Raw genomic sequence first — 27183 nt, 5'->3', positions numbered from 1 at the left:
TGTGCTTTACCATACCTCTCTGCTTTACAATGCTTCCCTGTGCTTTACCATACCTCTCTGTGCTTTACAATGCTTCCCTGTGCTTTACCATACCTCTCTGTGCTTTACAATGCTTCCCTGTGCTTTACCATACCTCTCTCTGCTTAACAATGCTTCCCTGTGCTTTACCATACCTCTCTGCTTTACAATGCTTCCCTGTGCTTTACCATACCTCTCTGCTTTACAATGCTTCTCTATGCTTTACCATACCTCTCTGTGCTTTACAATGCCTCTCTGTGCTTAACAATGCTTCCCTATGCTTTACCATACCTCTCTGCTTTACAATGCTTCTCTATGCTTTACCATACCTCTCTCTGCTTAACAATGCTTCCCTCTGCTTTACCAGACCTCTCTGTGCTTTACAATGCTTCCCTATGCTTTACCGTGCTTTGCTTTTACTGTGGGAAACTTTTATAAGGGCTAGCCTTAAAGGGAATTTTGAAGGAATGTTTTTTTTTTTTTTTTTTTTTATAGCTGGGGAATAATCTGCTATATCTACAAGGAATTATATTTTCTAAACCAAAATCAAGAGCTGTAGAATATTTTTGAGAACTGCCACCTTAGCCATGTTATGCTTTTGTGTTTTTTTTTATTTTTATTTCTATACTTTTTGTAATCGTCTGGGTGTCTTCATTTTAACCCTTTTTAAAAGAATAAACGGATTGCCAGTTTACCAATAATTGTATTTTTTTTCTTCTTCTTATGCATTTATCATTTTGTTTAAGCATCTATTTAAATAAGAAACTGTGGTAAAATATTATTTTGGTTTGACCTGTCATTTTTTACCCAAATATGTCTACATTTATTCCAATCAAAGAAACAACATAAGCAGGTTTTTCTTAAACAGGCCCTGTATTGTTAATGAAACCGAAGTGCACTTGAGGGATCAGTCTGCCTTTCACCTGATTCAGCTGTTATCCGTTACAACGGAAGCCCGCGGTAGGAAACAGATGTGATAAAAAGCAAAGTAAAAATAGAAACGCTTTTTAAACAACGGAGGTGTGTCAGAATAATTCCTTTTATTGCAATTGATAACCCTGTCATGCCCAAGCATTTGAACGCTTTATTTATGTAACTAGATTCTGTTTCTTTTTTCTTGTCCGGCACCACTTACGTACTGCGTATGAACGACTGGCTTTATTTAATAGTAATATACAGAGTGATGACTAAACACAGAAAAGGGCATTGCAGGGCTGAATAAAATACCCTTCTAATTCGACAGTGCGCTTTGTGTTCCCGATTGATTCTAAAGCAGTCTAATGTGCATAAAACATTTTTAATTGGACCTGCACATGTTTTATTTAAGGTTGTGATAGTCATAATTGTGCAATGGGAAAGATTATCCAGCTGTTCATTTCAGTGGGCTACTGTATGTGATCTTGAAGCCCTTGCCATGGCCTTCTGAGTGGTCCAGTGGTCAAAGAACAGTCCCCAGTTCAAATCCCAGCTCAGCCACTGACTCGCTGTGTGAGCCTGAGCAAGTCACTTCACCTCCTTGTGCTCTGTCTTTGGGCTGAGACGTAAGTGACTCTGCAGCTGATGCATAATTCACAAACCCTAATCTTGTATCTTGTAAAGCGCTTTGTGATGGTGGTCCACTATGAAAGGCGCTATATAAAAATCTATTATTATTATTATTATTATTATTATTATTATTATTATTATTATTATTAACTTCCTTAAATTGTTAACTGCAAGAGCGAAGTGCAACCATTACCATATGCTTACCTTCGAAAGACCCAAAACCTGAACAAGACATATCGAAGCTGTTCGTAGAGACTGATGCAGGCGTAGCCCGTCCCCCAAGGACATAAAAGTACTGCGGTCACAGACCTCAACGTCATCTGTCCTTTCAAGAACCGACCTGACAGGAGAGCTGTTTCAGATATGTACTTGTGGACGCGCCGTTACAATATATATTTTATAATATTGACAAACATTAATAAAAAGAAGTTTACACGTTTTATTTTTTTGTGTGTGTGAATCAAGAGATGACCGGGGAGCCTCTCAACGAGGGAGAATCGGAGGACTTTTTTCAGTGGTTCAGATACATCCAACCGTACTTGAACATTTTTGGTGTGTTTTGATGCTTTTTCCAATAGTATGGGCCACACAGGCATGCTATGACTACACCTGCTTACAAACACCTTTGGGATAGAGGTTGATCGTAAGTCTGAGATGTCTGTAACTTATGGTTTTAATAAATGGAGTGTTAACAGAAGACCTACATACTGCCACTCTACTGTCAACAGAAAAATTGCTATTGGCACCCATCTGTTCTGGATAGAAAAATTTGCATCATGCCTGGCATTATAAATATTATTGTCATTACTGTGTTGTTATTGGATGCAGGGCTGCCGACAGCCCGTGGAAGGATTGGTATGTAGCCACGCCCCCCCCCATTATGACGCGTGTATATTGTGATCACTTGGTGATCAAACGAAATGACAGCTTCCGTGGAATCACACATTTAAAGCATGATAGATTGCAATATATATTTATTACAATCACCTATGCCAGGTAATGTGTAACCAAACCTTCAAAGAAAAAAAAAAGGAATATAGAGATAGATAGATCTGTGCAGGGCTGGGAGGCGCTGGGGTAATTTCCCCTGCCTCCCCACCCTCTTGCTGTCCCTGGGTGTCAGTATCACAGGAAGAGTTAAATCTCAATCATGGAGTGGAAGGGCTAACATTAGCTCTGGGCCTGTCCTCTGTTCACGAAGCCTGGGGCTTTTCTAGGAGGCCATCCAGCAGTCTCTCACACATGTACAGGCAGCGGGGGACGTGGAAGAAACCTGGAAGAACATTACACATTATATAGCTTATAGATTTACAGATAAAACAAAGGTGGATTAGGGGGGACTTGATATAAAATCTTAAAAGGACTTGCCATAGCTTAACCCTAAACAATCCCTTAAGTGCAACACAGAAACCAGGACCAGAGGACACTGTTGGGAATGAAGTGGAGATAGACTTAGGACAGAGGGAAGGAGACACTTCTTGGGCTACCTAGTCATCTTGCTGAAGGAGACACTTCACACAGAGAGTGGTGAGGGGATGGAATGGTTTACCTAGTCATGTTGCTGAAGGAGACTCTTCTTCACACAGAGAGTAGGGAGGGGATGGAATGGGTTACCTAGTCATGTTGCTGAGGCTGAATCATTGGGATCCTTTAAGACCCGACTTGACAAAGTTTTGAGAACAGTCAGCTACTAGGAGCTGGACGAGCGCTGATGGGCAGAATTAAATCCTCTCATGTACTTATGGTTATTGACTTTCTCCACAATATTAACAAAAATCATACATATACTACATTTTTCTCTTTGACACAGTGTAGCCTGGATCAGCCAAAGTCTCTTTCTAGAAGTACACCTTCTGAACAAGTCCTCCATAGCGCACCATTCTGAAAGGGACCTGGTGCGCTTTCCAGTTTCTTTACATTCCCTAATGGTAGTTAAATCTTTTGGGACCCAAGGTTTCTCGTTGAAGTATTCAGTCGTTCAGCCCATCTGTGCTCGTCCCAGCGATTCAGCATCAACACCATGGCTGGGTAACCCATTCCATCCAACTTGTGTTTTATTCGACTCACCTTTGAAAGGTCCTCCTTTGAAATCCAGCTCCACTTTGCCATCCCGGTTCAAGTAGCCAAACCACTCCCCATGCTTGCTGTCGGGAAACTAGGAAACATGCAGCAGAGCTTGGTTTAGAAATATTGAAAGAAACGTTTTCATCGAACTGACACTGAGAAAGACTTTCTAGTGGACACATCTGTTATTGAATTTATTATGTTTATTTTAGTATTTCTAATGAAGACACTGAGAAAGACTTCTAGTGGACACATCCGTCACTGAATCGACTACGTTTCTTTTTGTGTTTTTGTATTCTAATGTTTAGTGTTGCGCTCTGTATGGGGTGGATATTGCTCGTGTGTTTGCATTAGTCTCTACTGCTATCGATTCTCGAGGTCCCATGACGAGGTGACTCACGTGAGTGAAGGTGTAGCTGTAGACCTGAGAGAATCTTTCCAGCAGCCTGGGGTCTGAGGTCTCTGTGTATCCCATCAAGAACGCAATGAGAGCCTCACAGTGTGGCCACCACAGCTTCATGCTCCACTCCAGCTGCAGACACACCCACACATTTCAGAATTCCGATCGCTCATCCTCTCCACCTCATTGGCTTTGATTTACTTTGTGTAATTATTTACTCTTATTATATACTTTAACTAGCTTTATGCATTAAACACAAGAACAAGAAAAGAAAGAAAAGTCTCAATCCTAAAATTCGAGGTGATGCAAAACTTTTGGCCTTAGCTGTATAATTCTGGTAGTAGCTGATTGATCTAAGAGGCATGGCACAACACTGTTGTCACACTGGGCAGTGTTTACCTGTGTGGGACAGTGTCCGTCCACGTCCTGGAAGTAGAACAGTCCCCCCTGCTGCTGGTCCCAGCCCGCGTGGAAGGGCAGAATCATGAACTTCTCGATGGCTGTCCTCTTGAGCCCCTCGTCCCCGTGTCTGACTGCGTATTGCAGCAGGAACCAGCCTGCCTCCAGAGCGTGACCTGAACGGAGAAAAAGACACACATTAATACACAGAGACAGAAAGAGACATACATTCACACAGGGGGAGAGAGACAGACAGATATGCATTAACACAGAGAGAGAGAGAGAGAGAGAGAGAGAGAGACAGATAAAGACAGACAGGCATTAACAAAGAAAGACAGAGACAGAGAGACATTTTGCTCGGCTCTAAGAGACACCCAACATGCGACGGGTTAACTTTTATGAAGTTGATAGACAGACAGACAGACAGACCTGGGTTCTGATGTCTCCCCTGACAGCCAGACAGCTCCTTGCCTTCTTTCGATACAGTTTCTAAAATTGCCGTCCCGTCTCTCTGCGGACAAAAACACCCGTTACAAAGCAAGAAGATTAAAAAAGTCACTGCCTCATTGTTTTATTAGTGTTCAGCCATAGTGTCTAATATTAATTCTTCAAGAACAAAATTCAGAGTTTCAAGTACATTTTGTCCAGTGGTCTATAATTTTTCAATATCTATGTTCTGTCGTTTGGTAGAGAGAGATGTTGATAATGAATTTCCAAATCAAATCTAAGCAGTGTGGAACATCTCTTAAAAAGCTCTGCATGGATAGGGGCACAGTTATCAAGCCATCGGATAAGGGGAGTGGCTTGGTAGTTATACCTAAAATAAAGTTCAATCAAGAAGTAAAACCTGTTATCTGATACAACCTTTTATAAACTTTTGTCTAGTGACCCTACTTCCAAATTCAAAAGGGAGATTAATATTGTTTTGAAGGATGCATACAAAGGCTGTTTTGTCTCTGATAGTGAACTGAAATATCTGACAAACAGTAACCCGGTGAAACCAGTATTTTATATTCTACCATATCCATGGAGAATCCCCCTGGTTGTCCTACAGTAGCTGGTATTGGGTCCCTCACTGAACCAGTCTCAAACTTCTTTTTAAGCCCTGTGCTTCCTAGTTACATTAAAGATACAGGAGATTTTCTAGACAGCCTTAACGATTTGGGTCCTCTTAAATCTAACGTATTCCTTGCTACTTTTGACGTCTCCGGTTTGTATACCAATATATCTATAGAGTCTACTGGCCGTGAAATATTTTTAGATCGACGTCAAAATGTTTCAGATTTTCCAACTGCATTACTTCTTCATTTTGCAGAATTAGTATTAACTAAAAATGATTTTGTCTTTGAGGATCAATTCTATTGGAAAATTCAAGGTAATGCTAGGGTGCAATGAAGGCATCAGACTATACAAATCTTTATCTGGGCTATGTAGTGGACCTTTTGTGTTTAAAACTTATCTGCCTTACCAAGGGAGCTTCAGATATACTCTATCAAGACTTTGTTTGTAGAGGCTATCCTGTACAGGGTTAAACTCTGCTTTATCAAAATGAAGTAACATTGAGACAAGATTTGGACAAAAAGGTACCAAAACAAAGAAAGACGTTTTCTTGTTTTTTCAAGATGACTTATAGTAACATCAGTAATCAGCTCAATGGTGTTGTCAGTACTCACTGGCACATATTAAGTAGTGACTAACCTTTTTAATGATCTTCCATTGTATAGATAGACTGGTGAGAGCAGACACTAATTCACAGCCTATTAGGACAGGCACGCTGAGTGGGAATGTTGGGAATTTTCCTTGTCAATATTGAGCAGCTTGCATGCATAGTCTTCAAATTAAAGAGTACATACACCCCTAAACTCCAAGAAATGTAGGATCAGAGCGCCTTTCAATCTACTTATGTAATATACGTTATCACATGTCCTTGTTCATCTCTGTATGTTGCTCTTTGCTCTTTGCGCGTAAGGATTAGTGAACATAAAAGCTCTATCCGAAGACAAGGTTTAAAGTCTCTTGTTTTTCGGCATTTTAAAGAGGCACAATGTCCTCTTTCTGATTTCATGTTTTTTGGTTTAGAAAGAATCGTCGCGGTGGAGATTGGGACACTAAAATATTAGAGAGAAGCCTTTTGGATATTTACATTCCATACATTATTTCCTAAGGGGACGGATGAGGATGTGTCATGCTTTCTTTGAATGCAATATATAGAATTGTGAAGTACACACACTGCATTTTTATATAATTATTAATTATTAACTGTGGATATGAATCAAGCCAATATGTTCACTAAATAATTCTGTTTGTAATTAACTGAATGATTGCATTATGCAACAACTTAACTTATTTGGTATTTGTAATTTGAGGTAAATTAATTTGTGCTTTTCTCATATATATATATATTTTTTTTCAGCATTTAACATATATTGTTATGGACTTGGGTTTATGTAAAAAACTGACTGTTGCTGATAAACGTCTTTTGACCTTTTTTCTAAAACAAACATAAAAAATACTGCGCTTTGAAATGTAAATCACCTTAATGATCAGATTGCTGCTGTTTGTGCGATTAACAACTGGGTCCATTGTCCATCAGTTGATCAATTATTCTTGGATACTAAGATCTAAAACTGATCATATGGCTTTATAAAAATGTTTTTTTTATTAAAATGTTTTTTTGTTTTGTTTTTTTTTAAACGCTATTTTAGTTCTAATAAATCTAATACAATTATGTTTTGATTAAATCTAATACATAAGAACGTTCGGCCCAACTTGTCGTTTCGTTGTTAGCAGCTTATTGATCCCAGAATCTCATCAAGCAGCTTCTTGAAGGATCCCAGGCAGCTTCAACAACATTACTGGGGAGTTGGTTCCAGACCCTCACGATTCTCTGTGTAAAAAAACACGTAAGTCGTTTGTCATAATGATCCGATTGCCATTGCCAGTCTCACTATCAATTGGATTCATACGTATATTGTTAATACAAATGATCTGAGACTATATAAAATCGTAAATGTGTTTAGTATTATGCACGGATGATAGCAGTGGAGGCTGTTGAAACTTTGCATTTTAGTACTTTTGAGCACTGTGTCACTTTCTTTTGCACACGCGAGTGTGAATAAGATTGAATACATTTCTGCTTTGGACTTCTTTTGATCTTTGTGTCATTTTGTGATGCACAGTGTCCGAGCATAAGACTTTTTAAAAACTGATATATTTTGAGCTTAACGCACCTCTGTTTGGACTAGTTTTGGACGGTCTTTGTAAAACAGAATCGTTGCTATATGAACTATCTTTACATTAGGCAGCACCAGGCCTGTTTAGTGCAAAGTCCAGCTAGCAAAACAAAGGCTCTGTCCACAGTAGTGTTTTCAAACCGTGTGTAAAGTCCTTACCACAGTTTGCATCCACATTAAACACGATATGTGACCGTGTTCACAAACCTACAGTACTCCGATGCTTATCTTGAACTCGAATTCAGCCTACATCAGGTTAGTTAACCTGGTTTACTTGTAATCTGGATGGGACGTGTATTCCAGTTTGGTTACAGCATCCTCCGAAATGTCCAGGTTGCTGGGATACCGTCCTCCACTAGCCCACAATGCAGTGTGTTTCAACAACAACAGCTAGGCTACACTAACCCGGTTTCACCACTGCCATCTGGACCCGGTAAAGTGATCCAAAGTGACAGATCACTAGATGCCTTAATTAAAGACAGTCGGGCTGATCTATGCTGATGTAGATATATGGCAGGCAACTTTGTCAGTTTTTTGTTAAGTGTATGGTGAAAACTACAAAGCGGCGTGCATCAATCAACCAATCAAATTTATTTTGTATAGCGCCTTTCATGCCAAGACCTCCCAAAGCACTTCACATGATAAATAAATATACTCTACAATAATATAATATAAAAATAAAATATCCAAAAACAAATGGGAAAAATAAATGTTAACAAAATTCTAAAATAGGCCATCCCAGTCTACAAAAAGGCCTCTGCACAAAGCTTTGATTTAAATGCTTTTACTGAGTCAGCTTTATGGATTTCAATTGGAAGATTGCTCCACTATACAGGTGCATAATGACTAAAGGCTCTTCCACCACAAGAGCTGCGTTTTATCATTTAATCAGCAGAAGCCCAGCATCAGCAGATCTCAACTGGCGTCCAGGGACAGAAGGGAAAAGCATATCATTAATGCAAGCAGGGCCATTTCCAGAGACAGCCTTAATTGTCATTAATAACATTTTAAGAATAACTCTGCACTTCACCGGAAGCCAAAGCAAGTGTAATTCAATATGTTAATGGAACATTATTCAGCAGGTTTCCTTTGACTTTATGAAACAAAGTGAGTTAATTCTACAGTGATGCTAAACCTGTGTAGGGTCAGTACCTGTACATGCTGTAGTATCTGCTGAACACACCACTGTCCAAGCTCACTGTATTTCTCAGCCAGCTCTCCTCTGCCCTCCTCTAACTGGTCCACCAGGCACAGGAGCATCATGGGAACAGCCATTGTGTTGAGGGGCACGGCTCCGGGCATCTCTGGCCGTCCCAAACCGGAGGGGTCGACCCGAACCCAGTGTACAATCTGATCCATCACTCGAACTGCCTCACTCTGAGGGGGGAGAGCAGAGTCGTCTCAGGAACTCGAAACGGGGTGAACAGAAGGGGTTAATGGATGTTGTTAAAACTACACTGTATCAATTCTGGTCACCACAGACCAAAGAGACAGTGTGGCCCTGGAGAGAGTCCAATGAACAACCAGACTAATCCCAGCAGGGCTTAAAAGAATGATCCCATATGTAACACTTCACATGTCATTTATTACATATCCAACAACCACTACTTAAAGAAAGTTTATGAGTGAGAGGTCATTCAGCCCACCTGTGCTCGTCCCGTTCCTAGTAGTTGATTGATCTCAGAAGTTTGTCAAGTCGAGTATTAAAGGATCCCAGTGATGTTGCTTCAAAAGCATGACTAGGTACCCCATTCCATCTCCTCCCCACTCTCTGTGTGAAGAAGAGTCTCCTTCAGCAACATGACTAGGTAACCCATTCCATCCCCTCATTCCCATTCCATCCCCTCACCACTCTCTGTGTGAAGAAGTGTCTCCTTCAGCAACATGACTAGGTAACCCATTCCATCCCCTCACCACTCTCTGTGAAGAAGAGTCTCCTTCAGCAACATGACTAGGTAGCCCATTCCATCCCCTTGCCAACTCTCTGAAGAATTCTGAGTCTATCTCCACTTCATTTCCAGCTGTGTGTAATCTGGTCCTGGTTTCTGTACTGTGCTTGAAGTATTGGTCTGGGCTGTAAACTCCTTTTAAGACTTTAAAGACTTCAATCAAGCCCCCTGATTCTTCACTGTTCCAGGCTGAATAGATCCAGTTCTTTCAGCCTCTCTTCGTAGCTCATTCCTTTAAGCCCTGCTGGGATTAGTCTGGTTGCTCGTCGCTGGACTCTCTCCAGGGCCACACTGTCTCTTTGGTGCTGTCGTGACCAGAACTGAACACAGTGTTCCAAGTGCGGTCTCACCAGTGCATTATACAACCTCATCATAACCTCCCTGGTTCTGTACCCTTTTGCCTCTATACCCAAGCATTGCCTCTTTAATTACTTCTACTTCACTGTCTGTTTATTCTGTTTAAACATTTTTCTTCTAAATAGATTCCATTCCCTCAGCTCTAGCGTTAGCCTGGTTGCTCTTCAACAAATGTCCTTTTGTAAAGCACAGAGTGGTAATCTCCATGAGGTCCATATAGTTTTATACGGAGGAGTGCACAGTAACCTGGTATTGTGGCTCCCCTGTGACTCTGGCCAGCTCGTCCATTGCCAACACATAGAAACACTCGCTGAACACGCTTCTCTGGACCTTCACAGCCTCCCCGCGGCGAGTCACACAGAACGCGCACTTCTGCGAGCCAGCCACAGGGGGCGCCCAAGCGTGAGAAAGCAGGAACTCGCCACCTAGAAGGACAATCGCACAGTTTAATAGAAAAAAACAGATTACTACTTCGGTTCTCACATCACTTCACTTGTTAAATTGTAGACTGATTTTAAAACTCTGCTTACTGCTTGTAAGGCCCTTCGTGGTTTGGAGTCTTTATATTTATAGCAACTGTTGGCATGATCATAGTCTCGCCTTGAAAGGAGCTGACATGGTTACGCTAAACCAGACAACAAAACCAGGACCAGAGGACACGGCTGTAAATTATGTCGAGACAGACTTAGGACAGAGGGAAGGAGACTTCACACAGAGAGTGGTGAGGGTGTGGAATGGGTTACCTAGTGATGTTGCTGAAGGAGACACTTCTTCACACAGAGAGTGGTGAGGGGATGGAATGGGTTACCTAGTCATGTTGCTGAAGGAGACACTTCTTCACACAGAGATTGGTGAGGGGATGGAATGGGTTACCTACTCATGTTGCTGAAGGAGACTCTTCTTCACACAGAGAGTGCTGAGGGGATGGAATGGGTTACCTTGTCATGTTGTTGAGGCAGAATCACTGGGATCCTTTAAGACCCAACTTGACAAAGTACTGAGATCAATCAGCTGCTAGGAACCGGATGAGCACTGATGGGCTGATTGACTGAATACTTCAAGAAGGAACTACCTTTAGAGAATGTAAAGATTAATGGAATAATGGTTTGAGCTTTTTTGTACCTGCTTTGGCTGCCTGCAGTATCTCCGGTGTGCGAAATCTGTCCATGGTCCGGTAGAGCCGGCAATACATCCACACCTGTAGGGGGCGCACTGTCTAATTATACACCCTTAACAGGGACAGTCGGAGAGGAATGTTGTTTTAAAGCTGGTACCCTCTTACCTGTCTTCCTTGCAGCCACACGTACTTCAGATCGTCGTAAACTGTACCGTCCTTCCCCAGACAGGTGAAAAAACCCCTGGAATCAGATTCACAGGGTGAAGAACACTGCCTTTCTTCGCATGCAGTTTGTTCTCAACTCTGCAGCTTGTGTTTGAACTAAAACCAGGGCTGAATGGCACACCTGGGGTAAATTCCGATTGCAACTGTGTGACTCGTTACTAACTGTAGTTGAATCTTGGCACACCTGCGTAATTGTAATCATATCATTGAATTACAGTTCAATTACGCATTGTCACAGGATTGTTATTCTTGCATTTTCAACTACTTTTGAGGACCCTGTTTGTTTGAAAAAAATAAAAGTTCTACAGTGTCTGTATTTGTGCTGTGAGTAAGGTCCGATCCCCTCTATTAACAGATGGACCTCGGGCCAGTGTCGCTTGCACAGGCTGCACCTACTAAATGAACAGTACTGATGGAAACTGATCAATGCACATTAAACTGTAAATTCAGCTCTGAGCAGGACAAGATTCAATTATTGCAGATAAAAAGAAAAGATGGTGTGTTTGGGAATTGGGTTTCACTTTTTACATGCTGCCACTTCAAGTAAGTCTCTAGATTAATCCTGTTCAATAAAAGAAAACAACTTTGGGCTTACTGGTTATACAGTAGTAACTATATAGAGCCAGGTTATTTATTTAATATTCAGTGTATTCTCCCAATTCCTTACACACATGTGTACAGCTGTGGCCAAACGTTTTCCATCGCCCAGAATTTTAGGATTGAGATATAATTTAACCCTCCTATTATGTTCAGAATTTAGGTACATCTGTTTTGTTTTGGGTCATATTGACCCGATGCAATTTCAAACTAATTTAAACAGCCTTAAATTGATTAACTGTTTTTATTTGCAAAGGTCTTACTCTTTTATGCTCTTTTAGTCCAGGAACTGTGATAAAACTTCTCTGACTGCCAGCCTGGGAGCTCCTCATTTTGGAGTGTCTTTACCAGTGAGATGCTGTTGCAATACTGACAGAGAAAATTAGGCTCTGCCTTGTAGATATATACTGTTTGTATTTTTGTTTATAAATAGCTCCACACAAATCTACATAGATAAATCTTATTTATATACATGACCTGTTCTAAAAATAAATAAACATCTCAAAAGGTTCTGTTTTCTGTGTATAAGTTCATGACCCCAACTTAGGAAAAGACATAAAATATTATACAAAAAATGAAAAGAAAAATAGCATTTAAGCTAATTGGAAACTAGAGTCGGGTCAAATAGACCCGAAACCTAAAAGGAGGGTTACAAAATTAAATAAATACTATGAACATAATAATATTTAACATCACGTAATCAAAGAAACTACAAAATGATATCGCAATATGTACTATAATAAGTATATGTAATATGTACTATAATATAAACTACAAAGCGCTGTGTAATTCAATATGTTAAGATAACATTATTCAGCAGGCTTCATTCGACTTTATGAAGCAAAATGAGTTGTTTCTATAGGGTGATGCAAAATGTTTGGCCACAGCTGTAGTCTCATACTCGTTAAGACTGTACTGTAAACTGAACAGCCTTGTCTGGCAGAGTTACCCATATTCCTGGTCATGTGAGTGCTTGACCCAGAAGTCCACAGTCCGGTCCAGTTCTGCCCGGATCTTGTTCCGGAACCCTTCTAACTCCTTCTTTGACATGGTCTTGCTCTGCTTAACGAGGCTGACAAACCAGTTTCAGAAATCACACTTGAAAACGCAGTTTTGAAAGACAAACATTTCCTCACACAACTTGAAAACGCACTCCCTGGTACTACTGAAAGATACAGGAAGTTCTTAGTTTCTATGGCTTATTCTCAGGTTATCTGTTTGCACTTCCTGGGCACCTCAGCAGTGGACTTCATTCGAGATTTCATTAGGCTACTGTAGTACTAGATATCCAGTTTTAAAATAAAAATCTGTTTTCTAGAGTATGTGTTTCTTTCAAAACTGCCCTTTTTTTTGATGGAAAAGTTACCGCCAGTCCCAGAATAGTGTAGGTATTTGGATTAACCCTCTGTTCATGTTTTTTTTTTATGCTGGAGCAATTTATAATTTGGGGTACATTGCTTGTTGGTGATTTATTGATTTTGGGGGTTCTATAGCCATAACAGGAAATGAATGTTTCTTGTAAATCAAATATGTCAAAATACTAAAACTTCAAATCAATAAACGTTTTCACAAGAAGTTTTTTTTTTTCGAAATGAATTTTCAATGAAGACACTGATTTCATTAAGTTAAGTGTTTTTATTGAAGACACTCAGAAAGACTTCTACTGGAAACGCTTGTCATTGAATATATTAAGTTTATTTTAGTGTTTCTAAGTTCTGCACTGTTGAGTATTTAATAGTTCTTGATAAACTGAATATGCAGTACAATACAGAAGCCTAATTTCTGGGGTGCAGCCACAAAAACAAAAGTTCTTGCCCTGGGGCATCCCAAAAAAATAAATAAATAAATAAATAAATAAATAAATAAACATTTAAAAAATAAATTTAAAAAAGCATAGTTTGTAGTAGACAACTTTGCAACATTTCCACTTCACCGTGGCCCTGTCATGATAAACAATGCCCCTGTTAAACATTCTGAAAATGTCGTGTCTTGTGACTCCTCCCTCGCTTTCCCGTTTTTCAAGTCCGAGACTAGGTTACCAAATGGCGACTTCGGCGAAATACATTTTAAAAAGTGTATCATTGAACAGTGCGACCAAAACTTTTTTTTTTTTTGGTCTCAAAATCAGTCAACAGTGAAGGTATTTTCAAAGTATTAACTGTGCAAAACTTACATTGAAAGCATATGTTTTCTTTTTATTGTTGTTTAAATCTAAGATCACTTTTAATGAGCCAATTCTAAATAGTTTAACAGCGTAATTATGTAAAATGTGTTTATTATTATTATTATTATTATTATTATTAATAATAATAATAATATATAATAATAATAATAATAATAATAATCTTAACCTTTAAACAATAACATGCACAAATATCTTCAATGTAAGTAATGCATGACATTCGCTTAAAAAGAACACTGTCATCAAAAAATGAATTATTGTGTAACGTTATGCAAGATACAAATATTCAGTTATTCGTAGGGTATAATAATTAATGTTACCTAAATATAATCTTCTTGTTGTCTAAACTTCGGTTTGATGCAGTCATACGCCTAGTATTTATTTTGCATAATGTTAAACCTATTGAATAAGCAATGTATTTATTCGACTGTGTAATTTACATGTAAAATACTTACCCTGTCTGCCAAGCGACGATCGTACTTATGGTAGAATTTAAGTTTATGGGGAATCGGTCATATGACCAGTCAGCAGCGGATCACGTGTTGAGGATCCGGGGAAGGGGGGGGGGCTGATCACATGACTGTGTTTTTACTGTCTTCAATGGATACACGTATGTATTTCAAAGAAACGTTCCAGTCATTTCCGTTTTATAAAAATAAGATTTTTCTATAGTTCACCGTGCTGTGAACTCCAACGGCTTATTCAAGACTTTAGTTATATATTTTGCGGTATATGCAAAACATCTCCACACTACAGGACCCCCTTGAACGGAGATGTATATCTGCAGGCCTCTAGCCTGGTTAAATATATCCATTTTAAATTTTCATCTGAAAAAATGTTATTGTATTTTTTTGTAAGGATATTAATTGTCTTTAGTGCATTGTAATGTATTGCTGTAGTAAGTGAATGCAAGTCGGTTGACTTGTGTATATTTTACTTGCATTTACTGACACTGTGTGGACTTTGATTAACAGCACTGGTTGCTGCTGATGTATTATTCGAAACTAACATGCGATGAAGTTGTTGGTGGTGACTTCGTTTTTCATTTTTACTGGCACTGAAGCAGTTGATTCTGTTGCTGCCAGTCGCTGCAGAAATACACGTCGCACCGCCCAAATGACCCGCAAACTGACATTAAAAACCCGCAGACCGGCGACAGTCATTGTACAATCCGCAAAATAAAACCTGTATGCAAGATCGATTTTTGGGTAATGTAAATAATTTTAAAGGTGAGAACATGAGATTGCATGTACACTCCATTCATCGATGGCGTCTTAGTTCAAGCTGTGAATTATATTATTTTAAATGAACCAGTGGTGGTTTTTTTCTTTTATTGATACGATATGAAATTAATAATTTAGGTCAGATTCGCCATTGTTCAATCAACATCATTGTTTATGAAACTTGGGACCTATGCAAATTCTTAATATTACCACCTATTTCACTATCTCTTAAAGCCAAAACAATAAAAGCATTTCTCTTTCTTCAGCCCCGATGGTGTTAACCTACTGGCAGCAGTCATTTTGTGGACTTCACACTGGCAGTAGAGTTTGTACTGAGAATGGGAAACCACAAACAGACTTCCGCCAGGAGATTTTCTCCTTGTTCGAACTACTCCGTTTTATTCATACGCAGCGTTCACTAATTTCCACTCTGTCTGTCTGTGTGTGTGTGTGTATGACAAACTATGTTAGTGCATGCCAGACCGCTAGAAAGAATAGCCGAGTATTTGTTCTTTCCTGTATTTTCCATTTTGGGGGAGTTGTAAACAAAATAAAGGCTGTAGTTTGCTGTCCAATGCTTGGTTGGTATTTATTTAACAACAGGATTGTAGGGAATTACAATTGAACGCACCTCTGCGATTGTACAGTCTCAGACGACTTTAATTCTTAGAGTTCCCAGATTTCCACAGTGAAAAACCAGGAATGCATTGAAGCAGTTAAAATAAATATATAATAACACAATCGTAATTTTAAAAAACTGTATATAATCGATATTTTAAATCAGTTATAAAAATGGCTGTGTCAATCAAAACAGAAATCTGGACTAACTTAAAAAGCTAATGGCTGGTGGCACTTCCAAATATATAAATAAATTAATATATAATTATATAAATAAATAGCCATGGTCCGGGAAGCTAAAGAGAATATGAATTATTAAAACACGCAATCAGAATTAAGCAAGTAATCCATACATTTCAAATCAGAGTGAAAGCATACCCCACCCCCTTACACAAACACACATTACTGTCTCATTTTCATTTTTTTTAATTCAGATCACAAATTCCATATACATCAGATAAGCTGCATCTAACACCAACATAGCAGAATACAGACAGCAAAGTATATGATACAAAAATCTTATATTACATGACTTAATATAAGGGATGCAATACCGAACATTGTGTATTGGATTTATTGCACGGATGTGTGTGCTAGCTAACTAACGCTGTGTAATATAAATAAGGCCCTTTACTTTTGGTTTTTATTTTTCATACAATTCAGTGGGAATTTATCAGTGTTAAAAAAGGTGAAAATAAATACCAAAGAAAATTTACAGAGCTCGTCAGGTTCCTAGCAGCTGATTGATCTCAAAACATTGTCAAGTCGGGTCTTAAAGCATCCCAGTAATTTTCAGCATAAATATCGACAATTACAAAATAAACTGATTGCTGTATTTAATATCTGACACTGCTTCACATCTCCAGCAAGACCCCCTTCTAAATAATTTGACCTCTTTTTTCAACTTTTAAATTGCATTCTCTGCCTCAAGGTGGCTTCACATGTACCCGCATGGACCTCTCAAAACTACATTTCCCATCATCCTCCTGCTCACTGGTAAATCCATCTTACATATGTCAGCCGGAGGATGATGGGAAATGTAGTTCTGAGAGGTTCATGCGGGTACATGGGAAGCCATCTTGAGGCAGGGAATGCAATTTAAAAGTTGAAAAAAGTGGTCAAAATGTATAAAAAATAAATAAAACAATCCACACACCTTACAGAAACAGTTGTAGCAACACATGGGAACATGTAACACAATAAAATGAATTGCTGCAGTGAGGGGAAAAAAAACTATTGGACATTCTAAAATGGTGGAGAAATTCGGGGGGGGGGGGGGGGGGGGGGGGGGGGGGGGGATTATACATTAAAAAAAAAAAAAAAAAACACTTTGAAAAAAATCAAAGTTTATGGGATGCTGGAGTTTGGGTATTATACATTAAAAAAAAAAAAAAAAAACCTTTGAAAAAAATCAAAGTTTATGGGATGCTGGACAAACCCTATTATACATTAAAAAAAAAAAAAAAAAAAACACTTTGAAAAAAATCAAAGTTTATGGGATGCTGGAGTTTGCCCCGAGCCCTGCCTGTAGGCGATATCTCCTCCCCTGTCTGAGTGTCACAATGCTGGGGCAGAGGGACCCTGCTCTCTTTTGCTGGTCTTTCTCAAGTTCTCCTTCACCACCACAAACTCGTAGTGGTTCTCCGTGCCCCCCTTGGCTTGTACGCTCTCCAGCTGTCAACCAATGAGAACAGGTGGGTTAGAGCTCCCCCTGTGGCCAAGGGCATGTAGAACCATGGTATAGCCTTTGCACTGTAGAGCAGGCATCTTTGGAATACATCGACTTTGAACATTAAAACACAGGCAGTGTTTCTCTCAAGAAAGTCGTTTCTAAAACAACATTACCTGTAACAGACTATGCTGATTCAGTATATATGAGCGCTTCTCATACAGTTCTGAGAGCTGGTTTCCATCTAGAATATTGCTGTAGGATTTAAACTGAATGCAGATTACAGCCAGCACCAGTGTACTCACTATGAAACTTTAGGGTGGTTCAGACTGAGAATAGAAGGCTCTCTCATTTTTTTTGTGTTTAGTTTATAAGGTGTACACTGGAAATGCTCCAAGCTACCTTACATCTCTGTTAGAGAGATGTGTAACTCTACCTGTGTGCTAAGATCAAATGACTTGCCTATTTTTAACACGGCATCTCATCTTTGGAACTCACTGCCTTTGAACATAAAAACTGCCTCTTTGTAATACTTTTATTTGAATATTTATTTGAAATCTAACCAGGGTTGCAAATCCTGTAAATATTAACTATGACCAGGATTTTTGAAAGCTTTTATTTTGTATTCCTGTTTTTGTGATTGTTTGAACTGCTTTTTATCTCGTTTCAATGATTTGTCTCCTTTTTTACCGTTGATTTTATAATGTTATTTCTTACCACCTTCTCCTGCCAGGACCTGATCTGAAAAAATGTTATTGTATTTTTTTGTAAGGATATTCATTTTCTTTAGGTAACCTAACCTCCTAATACCAGCCAGTTAGCCAGCCAACCAACCAACCAAAATAGTTTTCTGAAAATTCTGGAAACTACATTTCCCATCATCCTCCTGCTCACATACGTAACTGAGATGGATTTACCAGTGAGCAGGAGGATGATGGGAAATGTAGTATATATATATATATATATATATATATATATATATATATATATATATATATATATATATATATATATATATATATATATATTATACCACTTTTTAAAACTTTTAAATTGCATTCCCTGCCTCAAGATGGCTTCCCATGTACCCGCATGGACCTCTCAGCACTACATTTCCAATCACCCTCTTCTTCACTGGCAAATCCATCTCAGTTACATATGTGAGCCAGAGGATGATGGGAAATGTAGTTCTGAGAGGTCCATAAGGGTAAATGGGAAGTCACCTTGAGGCAGGGAATGCAATTTAAAAGTTTAAAAAAAGTGGTCAAAATGTTTTAAAAAATAGACAAATAAATAAATCAATGCACACACCTTATGTAAACAGTTGTAGCAACACATGGGAACTTGTAATGCAATAAAATAGAAAGGTTCTTATGTACCCTTTAAATAACATGCAGTACTACAGCTATGGCCAAAGGTTTTACATTGCTTATAATTTTAGGATTGCGACTTTATGACCATAATTTAGATCTTCTATTTGACATGTAATCAAATAAACAAAATCATATTGCAAAAGTCTACCAGAAAACATATTAGAAGTACAGTAGTATTTCATGTTAGATTTTGAAATGTCACATTTTTCAATTTGTCAGTTTTCAGTAAGGTATATGGAAAACTACAAAGTGGTGTGTAATTCAGCATGTTAACGTAACATTATTCAGCAGGTTTCACTCGACTTTGTGAAGCAAAATGAATAAATTCTATATGGTGATGCAACACTTTTGGCCATAGCTGTACAGTAATATTTTGCACTAAATTTCTTTTCCACTACGATGATCAAACTTAGCCTAGTGGGGGGTCCTGGGTAATTGCCCTGGTTGCTAGCCCATAAAACCAGCATTGGAGCTACAAACACTTTTCACAAACAATACTACGAGCCATATTTTATAAGCAAACACAAAAGCCTCCTGTGCTAAACTGTGGGCCAGTTTGTGTGGAATGAAGGGTGCATGGTAAGTGCTGTAGCTTTCATCCCCCACCTGCTGGTGTCTCTGTTGCCTCCTCAGCATCTCCTTCTCCAAGGGGCTCCTGCCCTGCTCCCCCTCCTCTCTCTGGGTCTGCTCCCTCTTTCTCCTCTCCAGCACCAGCTGCAGCTCAGACTTGCTCGTCACACACAGCCCTCTGAGATGGGAAGGAAACACTGGGGTCTATTCAGAAAACTCAAAGCAGGGCGAGTCATAGAGCACAGGTTCGCGTCCTGGCTGCGTGAAGTAGGCCAGTCTTCGCTGGGGACTCCGAAGGGAGCGTCGCATTGGCTCTGGCGCTCCAGTGGGTAAGGGAGGCAAAACCGAAAGTGTGAATTTCTCCCCAGCACGCTACAGCAGACCCTGCTGGCCAGGCGCCCAGTGAACTCAGAGAGGACGCCTGCAAGACTTGTCCACCTGAGGTCGGTAACTCGCCGTCATCTGCTCTGGAGTTCCTGGTTGTTTAAGGAAGCTGGCTTGGTCATGGGATCAGAGGATGCCCACTGGACCTTTAGGTCTCCTAAGCCATGTGGGGATCGCTGCAGTGACAGGAAAAGAGATTGGGAATTCCAAATTGGGAGTACATTTTGTGGGGGATGGATATAATTGGACACACTGAATAATAAAAAAGAACATTTTAATTATTGGCATTGTGATTAATAATCTGTTTGCGCTGTGACAGTGGCTGGAAGCGCTGTGACCTTGTCTTCTCTGCTCTAATGTGGTTAGATAATACCCAGCAAGCGACCCGCCTGACGTGTGTTATCAATATCTCTGTCAGAGTGACAGGTGTTGGGTTGCTGTAGGCTAGTTAATTGAGACAAAAGAGGCTCTTTCATCTTCACATCAAGAGCAGACAGCACTGGGCTGGTACCCGTGACTGTGACAGGCAGACAGCCACACAGGCTCACAGAGATGAACATATATTTTTTATACTGTGGTGACGCAGTTTTTTGTGCCCAAAGGGCAGGAAACTCATTTGACAACCACAGCCAGCTGATAGAACAGAAGTGTGTCTGATTGTTATTGAAGCACATTAAACACATTTATGAGAGGTGCAGTGCCCTTAAGAGTTATACAGCTACCAGACCTCTCTGTGCTTTATAATGCTTCCCTATGCTTTACCACACCTCTCTGTGCTTTACAATGCTTCCCTATGCTTTACCATACCTCTCTGTGCTTTACAATGCTTCCCTGCTTTACCACACCTCTCTGTGCTTTACAATGCTTTCCTATGCTTTACCAGACCTCTCTGTACTTTACAATGCTTCCCTATGCTTTACCAGACTTCTGTGCTTTACAATGCTTCCCTATGCTTTACCAGACCTCTCTCTGCTTTACAATGCTTCCCTATGCTTTACCATGTTGGCACTGTGCTTTACAATGCTTCCTTATGCTTTACCATACCTCTCTGGACTTTACAATGCTTCCCTATGTTTTACCAGACCTCTCTGTGCTTTACAATGCTTCCCTATGCTTTACCATACCTCTCTGGACTTTACAATGCTTCCCTATGCTTTACCATGTTGGCACTGTGCTTTACAATGCTTCCTTATGCTTTACCATACCTCTCTGGACTTTACAATGCTTCCCTATGTTTTACCAGACCTCTCTGTGCTTTACAATGCTTCCCTATGCTTTACCATACCTCTCTGTGCTTTACAATGCTTCCCTATGTTTTACCAGACCTCTCTGTGCTTTACAATGCTTCCCTATGCTTTACCAGACCCCTCTGTGCTTTATTACACTTTGCTCTGTTTTTACTGTGGGACACTTTTATAAGGGTTAGTTTACCATGGTTTGTTTTTAATATGCTTTACCACACAACATGTTTCTTATAAAACTGCACATTTGAAGGCTGTTTAGTTATGGAAATGCAGAGTTGGGAAGAGTTATAGAGTTATTTTGTTAACTATGATTATTTGAAGGTAAAACCTGATGGAGGTAGCTGGTAACAGATGGTTTATTTATTATTTTTTTTCCAGTAAATTTGACCCACTTAGAAACTTTCAATTGCTTTTAAATAAGACGTTGGCCCTTTCTACCATGTATCAGGTATTTTCTGAAAATGCTCCTGCCAAAACAGGTGGCACATAATTCTATGAATAATGGCCACGATTTCTATAAAAACTGCAGATAAGGGCATGTTAAGTATATTCCTACTGGGTTAGTCTCCTTTTGAATTTAAGCATAACTACATTACCCACAATGACCTTACTTCTTGTGCGCAAGGAGCAGCTCCTTATGCAAGTCCTGGTGGGTCCGAGACACCCTGACAGGATTGGTCAGTTTGGAGGGCGAGATCGCAGCGGGCGTTTTGATTGGTGTAAAGTTTTTGGTGCAGTCTTCTTGGGTCGCACTGGCTGAAAGAAAACAAGAGGAATTTGATGCCAGCAAAACTGGCTGTCGCTAAACTAAACAACCCAACGCCTACACCGTGTTGAGGTGCTGGTGCGAGTTTCTAAGTGTTTAGTTGCCACCTCTAATCAAGTTGAGTGTATTTCTGTCATACAAAGAGTGCAAGAAAAAGTACACACTCTTAATGGTTTGGAGGTATTCAACTTCATAGGGATATAAATGTGTGAACCCAAACTCATTTTCCACACTGACGACATTGAGAAAGACTCCTAGTGGAAACATTTGCCATTGAATTGATTAAGTTTCTTTTAGTGTTTCTATTGAAGACACTGAGAATGACCTCTAGTGGAAACGCTTGTCATTGAATTGATGAAGTTTCTTTCTAAGTTCTCAAGAGGGCTCCAGTTGCCACGTGTATCCCTACCCCTCTCCAGGGCTGACTCACCTTCTCTGCACGCAGTCTGGTCAGAGGTATCACAGCCAGCTTTCATTGTGCTGACCAGCTTCAGTGACACCAGAATCTGAGTCTTAGCCTGCAGCCACTGCTCCCGTGGCATCCTGGGAAAAAAAAAAAACAAATGTTTATTAACCTGGAAAGTGAAATGCCAGTCTCTAAAGCTGCATACAGTGCCCCACAATAACCATGTTCAGTTTGACAGACTCTAAGAACATATACCCACAATACACTATATATATATATATATATATATATATATATATATATATATATAATATATATATATATACACACACACACACTTATTTAATCAGTAAAGTTGAGATTAAAATATCGTTTTAAAGGCAAACCTGGTCAGGAATATGGCATATCATACAACACACACACACACACACACATATTTTGCATTTCTATATTTGGGGGGACTTCTCATTGACTCTCACTATATTTTTATTTACTATTTCCACCCAGGGTGAAAGTCGACAACAAACTAAATACTTTGGCACCAACTTTAATTTTTTTTGAAGGCATATTTAGGTCTTAAAAAGGTGTTTTACAAAGTGGGGCCGTCCCCACAAGGTCGTTTTTTCATCACTATTTCCACCCCTTGTGAAAACCGTCCACAATAGGCACTAAACTAAATTGGCACAAAAATTTTTTTTAATCCAGATATTTTAGTAGTTGTAAAAATGGTTTGTACCCTGGCAGGGTGGGCCGGGCCAAAAAAAAGTAGAAACACATGTTGTAATAAGGTATGGACTTTCAGTTTCAAATATAAATACCAATACCTATTGATCCAATTACATGAGGCAATTTAGGAGCACCGGCCAAAAAACATAGATTTTTTTTGGTTTTAACTCATTTCAAGGTATGGAGGCAGAAGTTTCAGTTCTTCCTGGTTTATTCCAAGACCACCTAACTAGAAAACTGACATCAAAACACAGGCACGTGCTGCAATATTCCATAGTTTACCAATGGTCGATTTTTTAATGTGCTTTTTCATACCTCTATGTGCTTTACAGTGCAACTATAAACCAAAAACATTTTTTTAAAAATCAATAATTAGTGACACATGGCCGACAATATCATTACAAATAATGTATTTTGAAAATGCAGTAAAAAAAAAAAAAAAAAAAAGAAAAAGCATTTTGTATTTGTTTAGAGAATTTTAATTTTAAAAAGTCCACAGTTTGTTTTAAATGTAGGTAATAACTGTTTCATTTTTGTTGCTGTGCAAAATATAATATCTGACGTTTTGTGGTGTAACCCCTTCGTTCTAAATTTTTAAAATTATTATTTTTTTTTTTTTTTTTTTTTTTAAGTTAGAATGACATTTGTCGAAAACTGACCATAAGTCAGTTCGGACAAATTTCATTACTGTCGATCTTTGTTAAAAAAAAAAAACAAAAAAAAAAAAACAAAACAAAAAAAAAAAAAAAAAAAACTCATAGGTATCTAGCAGCATAAAGAAAACTTTACACGTTTGCAAATTCATCAGAATGGAAAAAACACTGACATGGAGTGAATGGTCTTCATAATAGATACAGTAATGAGAATTATTGTAAAATAACTTTTTTTAAAATGTGTTTATTATTTTTGAAAATAATACACTGAAGGTTACAAGACAAACCTCACGTACCTTGAACTGACTCTCGTCTTTCGTTCACGATGACTGTGTTTTCAAGCACTATTGTTACTTGAGAGAAAGCAGCGGACACCTGAGATAGGTAAAACAACCCTCGCGTGAATTCGTTCCCGTTAGACTGTCAGCCTCGCAATTCGAAGCCAGCCTGCGGGTAATACGTTAATTATAAAGAGGGGTTTTTTGTTTTGTTTTGTTTTTGTTTTTCTCACAATGATTTTATTAACCTGCGGCCTGACACACAGTACTGCACATTCAGTCGACGTAAACTGTATCTATACACAAGATTATTTGCAGAGCACATATCAAATCATAGGACTGGCTAACTAAAAAATAAATACACCACAACATGAATGATTGAAGTGCTTGTAATGTGCAGCCCTTACTGATCCACGCATTTTAAATTGGTTTAAATTGAGCTACATACAACACACATGTACGTTCGTTCTTTGTATGTACTCATGCCACACTTCACACCTGTTTTCCATATACCTGGATAACTATTTATCCAATAGTCATGGAACTTGGTATTTGCATTATTTAGCAAAAGTCGCTGAGAGTCTGTCTGTGTCCATCTGTATGTCTGGAGAAACTTGCCAAATTCATTTAGAACACGAAATAACACTGTAATCCTACTACTTTCGTGGCTTCCGTTAGACTTTTCCTGGGAGGTCAGATCTCAAATCTCTTTCAAACACGTTTCTCAACCCAAAACTGAGCAATGCGCTTTGGATTTAAATAACCCATCAATCCGAGCCGACCCGGGTTCTTCCGCATTCGTCCTGAACCCCCATTGCTTGTCTACGCACACAGAGTGGAAATACGCGGTTTCCATTCAATATGAGTTTGACGGATGTTGGCGGTCTCTTACAGCTTGCCTCCCTTCTCGTTTGCAATTAGTGGCTGTGCCAGTAAATGTCACTCCCACCCACCCCAAACATGCAAAAATATAATATAGGTTACATTTTCTACTTTCAGTACAGGATTCTGTAAAAGCTAAATTATGTGCACACAACAGCATCAAAATATATCACATTGAATTCAATAAAAGGCCAGTGTGGGAGACCTACTGGATAATTTTCCATGGTGCAGACTGAAACAACATGTGATTTACATGTCCTTTCATTGTTTACCAGTCAGTTACCCAATTCATTTTAAAAGATTCCCTAACAATTTAAGGTCCTTAGTGGATTAGGGACACCCATCTTCAAATACTGCCAACTCTGTATATTCCTAGCCGTTCTTTGTGATCAGAAAATGCAGAACTCTTAGAAGTTTTATGCAGTTTTATGAACTCTAAAAGTTTTTTGCTGTTTGTGGAACTCTATTCCGGTTGATATTAGGCAGGTTGAAACTCAATTTTCTTTTAAGTCTGAATTGAAAACCTCCGAAATGTGTTCCTGCCAATTTGTCATAGCCACCAGACCCATAGTGTCGGGGGACAACACAGATCCGATTGGCTCCACTGCAGACTCGCAGGCGCCCTATCAGCAACAGGGGTCGCTGATGCGTGGTGAACCGTGGATTGCCCTGTCAGCCTAAGCCCTCCCTACCCGGGCGGCGCTCGGCCAATTGTGCACTTCCCCCTGGGAACCCCCGGTCACGGTCAGCAATGACATCGCCTGGATTCCAACCAGTGATCTCCAGGCTATAGGGTGCATCCTACTCTCCACAGAGCGTCTTTACTGGATGCGCCACTCAGGATCCTGCTTGTGTTGTTTTGTTTTGAACTCTGTACACTACTCTTCCGTGGCGTGAAGGGAAGGCACTGTATAAAAATGCATTTGTATTGTATTGAATTATTGTAATGATTCTGTGTTAAGTATTTGTTAAGGTGCTTTGAGTTCAGGAGCTAGATAGTAAAATTATAAGTCGGTTTTAGCATTTTTAAAAGCACATTTCGTGGATAGAAAATAAAACAGCAGCAGTTCTTACCATTTTTTTTTTTTTTTTATTAAAATCCCCACAGTTCATACATATACAAAGTATCACTCATCTTAGTTTGTTTTCCAAAACAATGTACAAATCAGACATGAATACAGGCAGATTCCAGTAAGATAGACAGGGAGGGATGGAAATACACTGAAACCTAAACTAATGCACACAGGTTGGTTGTGCTTTGTAAAAATAACTTGAACAACTTTGGAACAAAAATTAAACGAATGATGCACAACTTTGCTAAAACAATACTGATTTTCAATCCGATTCCACAGTTGCTACATTGGACTCTCTCTCTCTCTCTCTGGAGGTAATAAAGATGACTAGATATCTACTTTCATTATTTGAAGAGATGAAAGAAAACAACTGGTTTTCCGTATGCAAAAAATAATTTTGCTTCCCTTGTAAAACACACATTTTTTCAGGAGTGCATCTTAAGATCACATACTGTGCTAGCTTAAAAATGGCCCTATAGCAATGGAAATAAGACTCATATTGCATAGCAGTTTCACCCATTCCATGTTTTACAACAAGCTTGATTCGCCATAATGTAAAACCCAACCCTTCATGTTAATTATCTAAAGTAGTTGATTTGCAATGTATGGTTCTAACTGTGTACTGCTGTACCATCTAAAAACTACAACATGAACAAAACCATGTTTCAGATCATCTAAATCCCCAGAACACCACCCAACCCCCCCCCCCCCCCCCCCCACACACCACACCACACCACACCACTCACAGTAATATGTCGTTTGTACCACAGTGCCACCTACTGACTGAAATTCATTGTGCCGCTCTATACTGGTTTCAATACATTTGAGAGTGACTCAAATATTACAAGGAGGAAATGGACAATGTGGATGACCAGATCCAGGAAATCTGAAACCTTGTTGGTATAAAAGGCAGACAGACCCTCGACATGGTAGGTATTAATACCCCTGCTATCGTTTTTTGCTAACCTGGCACAACAGCACCCAGGCACACATCTGATGAATGACGCTGCTGAAAAGTGAACCAGTCACAAATCACCCAGTATTTGCATTATATAAAATTTGTAAATACATGGAGAATTTTGAAATTGATGGAAGGTGCTGTATAAAACTCCAGAACACTTTCTAGGAGGTGGCTAAACCCCTGCAAGATTCGACACATTTTCTAGAACATCACGTCTACCTGGTCTAGTTTAACACTAAAATGTAAAATCCATGTTGCGCGTCTAGCGGTT

General features: G+C 39.2%; 2 protein-coding genes across 2 annotated transcripts; both read right to left on the bottom strand.

The window, feature by feature from the left end:
* Positions 1-2520: 2520 nt before the first annotated feature.
* On the bottom strand, positions 2521-14613 carry LOC121329373 (renin binding protein). The gene is made up of 11 exons (XM_041274950.1): positions 14542-14613; positions 12854-12976; positions 11248-11323; positions 11088-11163; positions 10212-10390; positions 8812-9036; positions 4856-4937; positions 4427-4602; positions 4028-4159; positions 3631-3718; positions 2521-2836 (listed from the first exon to the last, which is right to left on the bottom strand). The coding sequence occupies exons 2-11, from the start codon at positions 12952-12954 to the stop codon at positions 2757-2759; spliced, it is 1215 nt and encodes a 404-aa protein (XP_041130884.1). The 5' UTR covers positions 12955-12976; positions 14542-14613; the 3' UTR covers positions 2521-2756.
* A 2780-nt stretch (positions 14614-17393) lies between these two features.
* LOC121329407 (protein FAM107B-like) lies at positions 17394-24086 on the bottom strand. Its single transcript, XM_041275006.1, has 5 exons — positions 24015-24086; positions 22364-22476; positions 21779-21923; positions 19576-19717; positions 17394-17601 (listed from the first exon to the last, which is right to left on the bottom strand). Exons 2-5 carry the CDS (start codon positions 22473-22475, stop codon positions 17485-17487), a joined length of 516 nt encoding a protein of 171 aa, XP_041130940.1. The 5' UTR covers position 22476; positions 24015-24086; the 3' UTR covers positions 17394-17484.
* Positions 24087-27183: the final 3097 nt, after the last annotated feature.

This window comes from Polyodon spathula, chromosome 16, assembly GCF_017654505.1.
Source record: "Polyodon spathula isolate WHYD16114869_AA chromosome 16, ASM1765450v1, whole genome shotgun sequence".
Lineage (NCBI taxonomy): Eukaryota > Metazoa > Chordata > Actinopteri > Acipenseriformes > Polyodontidae > Polyodon > Polyodon spathula.
This window is presented reverse-complemented; position numbering and strand designations above follow the sequence as displayed.

Excerpts from the sequence above, each read along its gene's own strand:
- LOC121329373 (XM_041274950.1), bottom strand. The coding sequence starts at position 12,954 with ATGTCAAAGAAGGAGTTAGAAGGGTTCCGGAACAAGATCCGGGCAGAA. Across the intron at positions 9,037-10,211 it reads CAGGGGAGCCACAATACCAG|AGTGAGGCAGTTCGAGTGAT; the intron begins GTTACTGTGCAC and ends CTCCCCCCTCAG. Across the intron at positions 4,603-4,855 it reads GGGGAGACATCAGAACCCAG|GTCACGCTCTGGAGGCAGGC; the intron begins GTCTGTCTGTCT and ends TTCTCCGTTCAG.
- LOC121329407 (XM_041275006.1), bottom strand. The coding sequence starts at position 22,475 with ATGCCACGGGAGCAGTGGCTGCAGGCTAAGACTCAGATTCTGGTGTCA. Across the intron at positions 21,924-22,363 it reads CCAGACTGCGTGCAGAGAAG|CCAGTGCGACCCAAGAAGAC; the intron begins GTGAGTCAGCCC and ends GTTTTCTTTCAG. Across the intron at positions 17,602-19,575 it reads GGCAACAGAGACACCAGCAG|CTGGAGAGCGTACAAGCCAA; the intron begins GTGGGGGATGAA and ends ATTGGTTGACAG.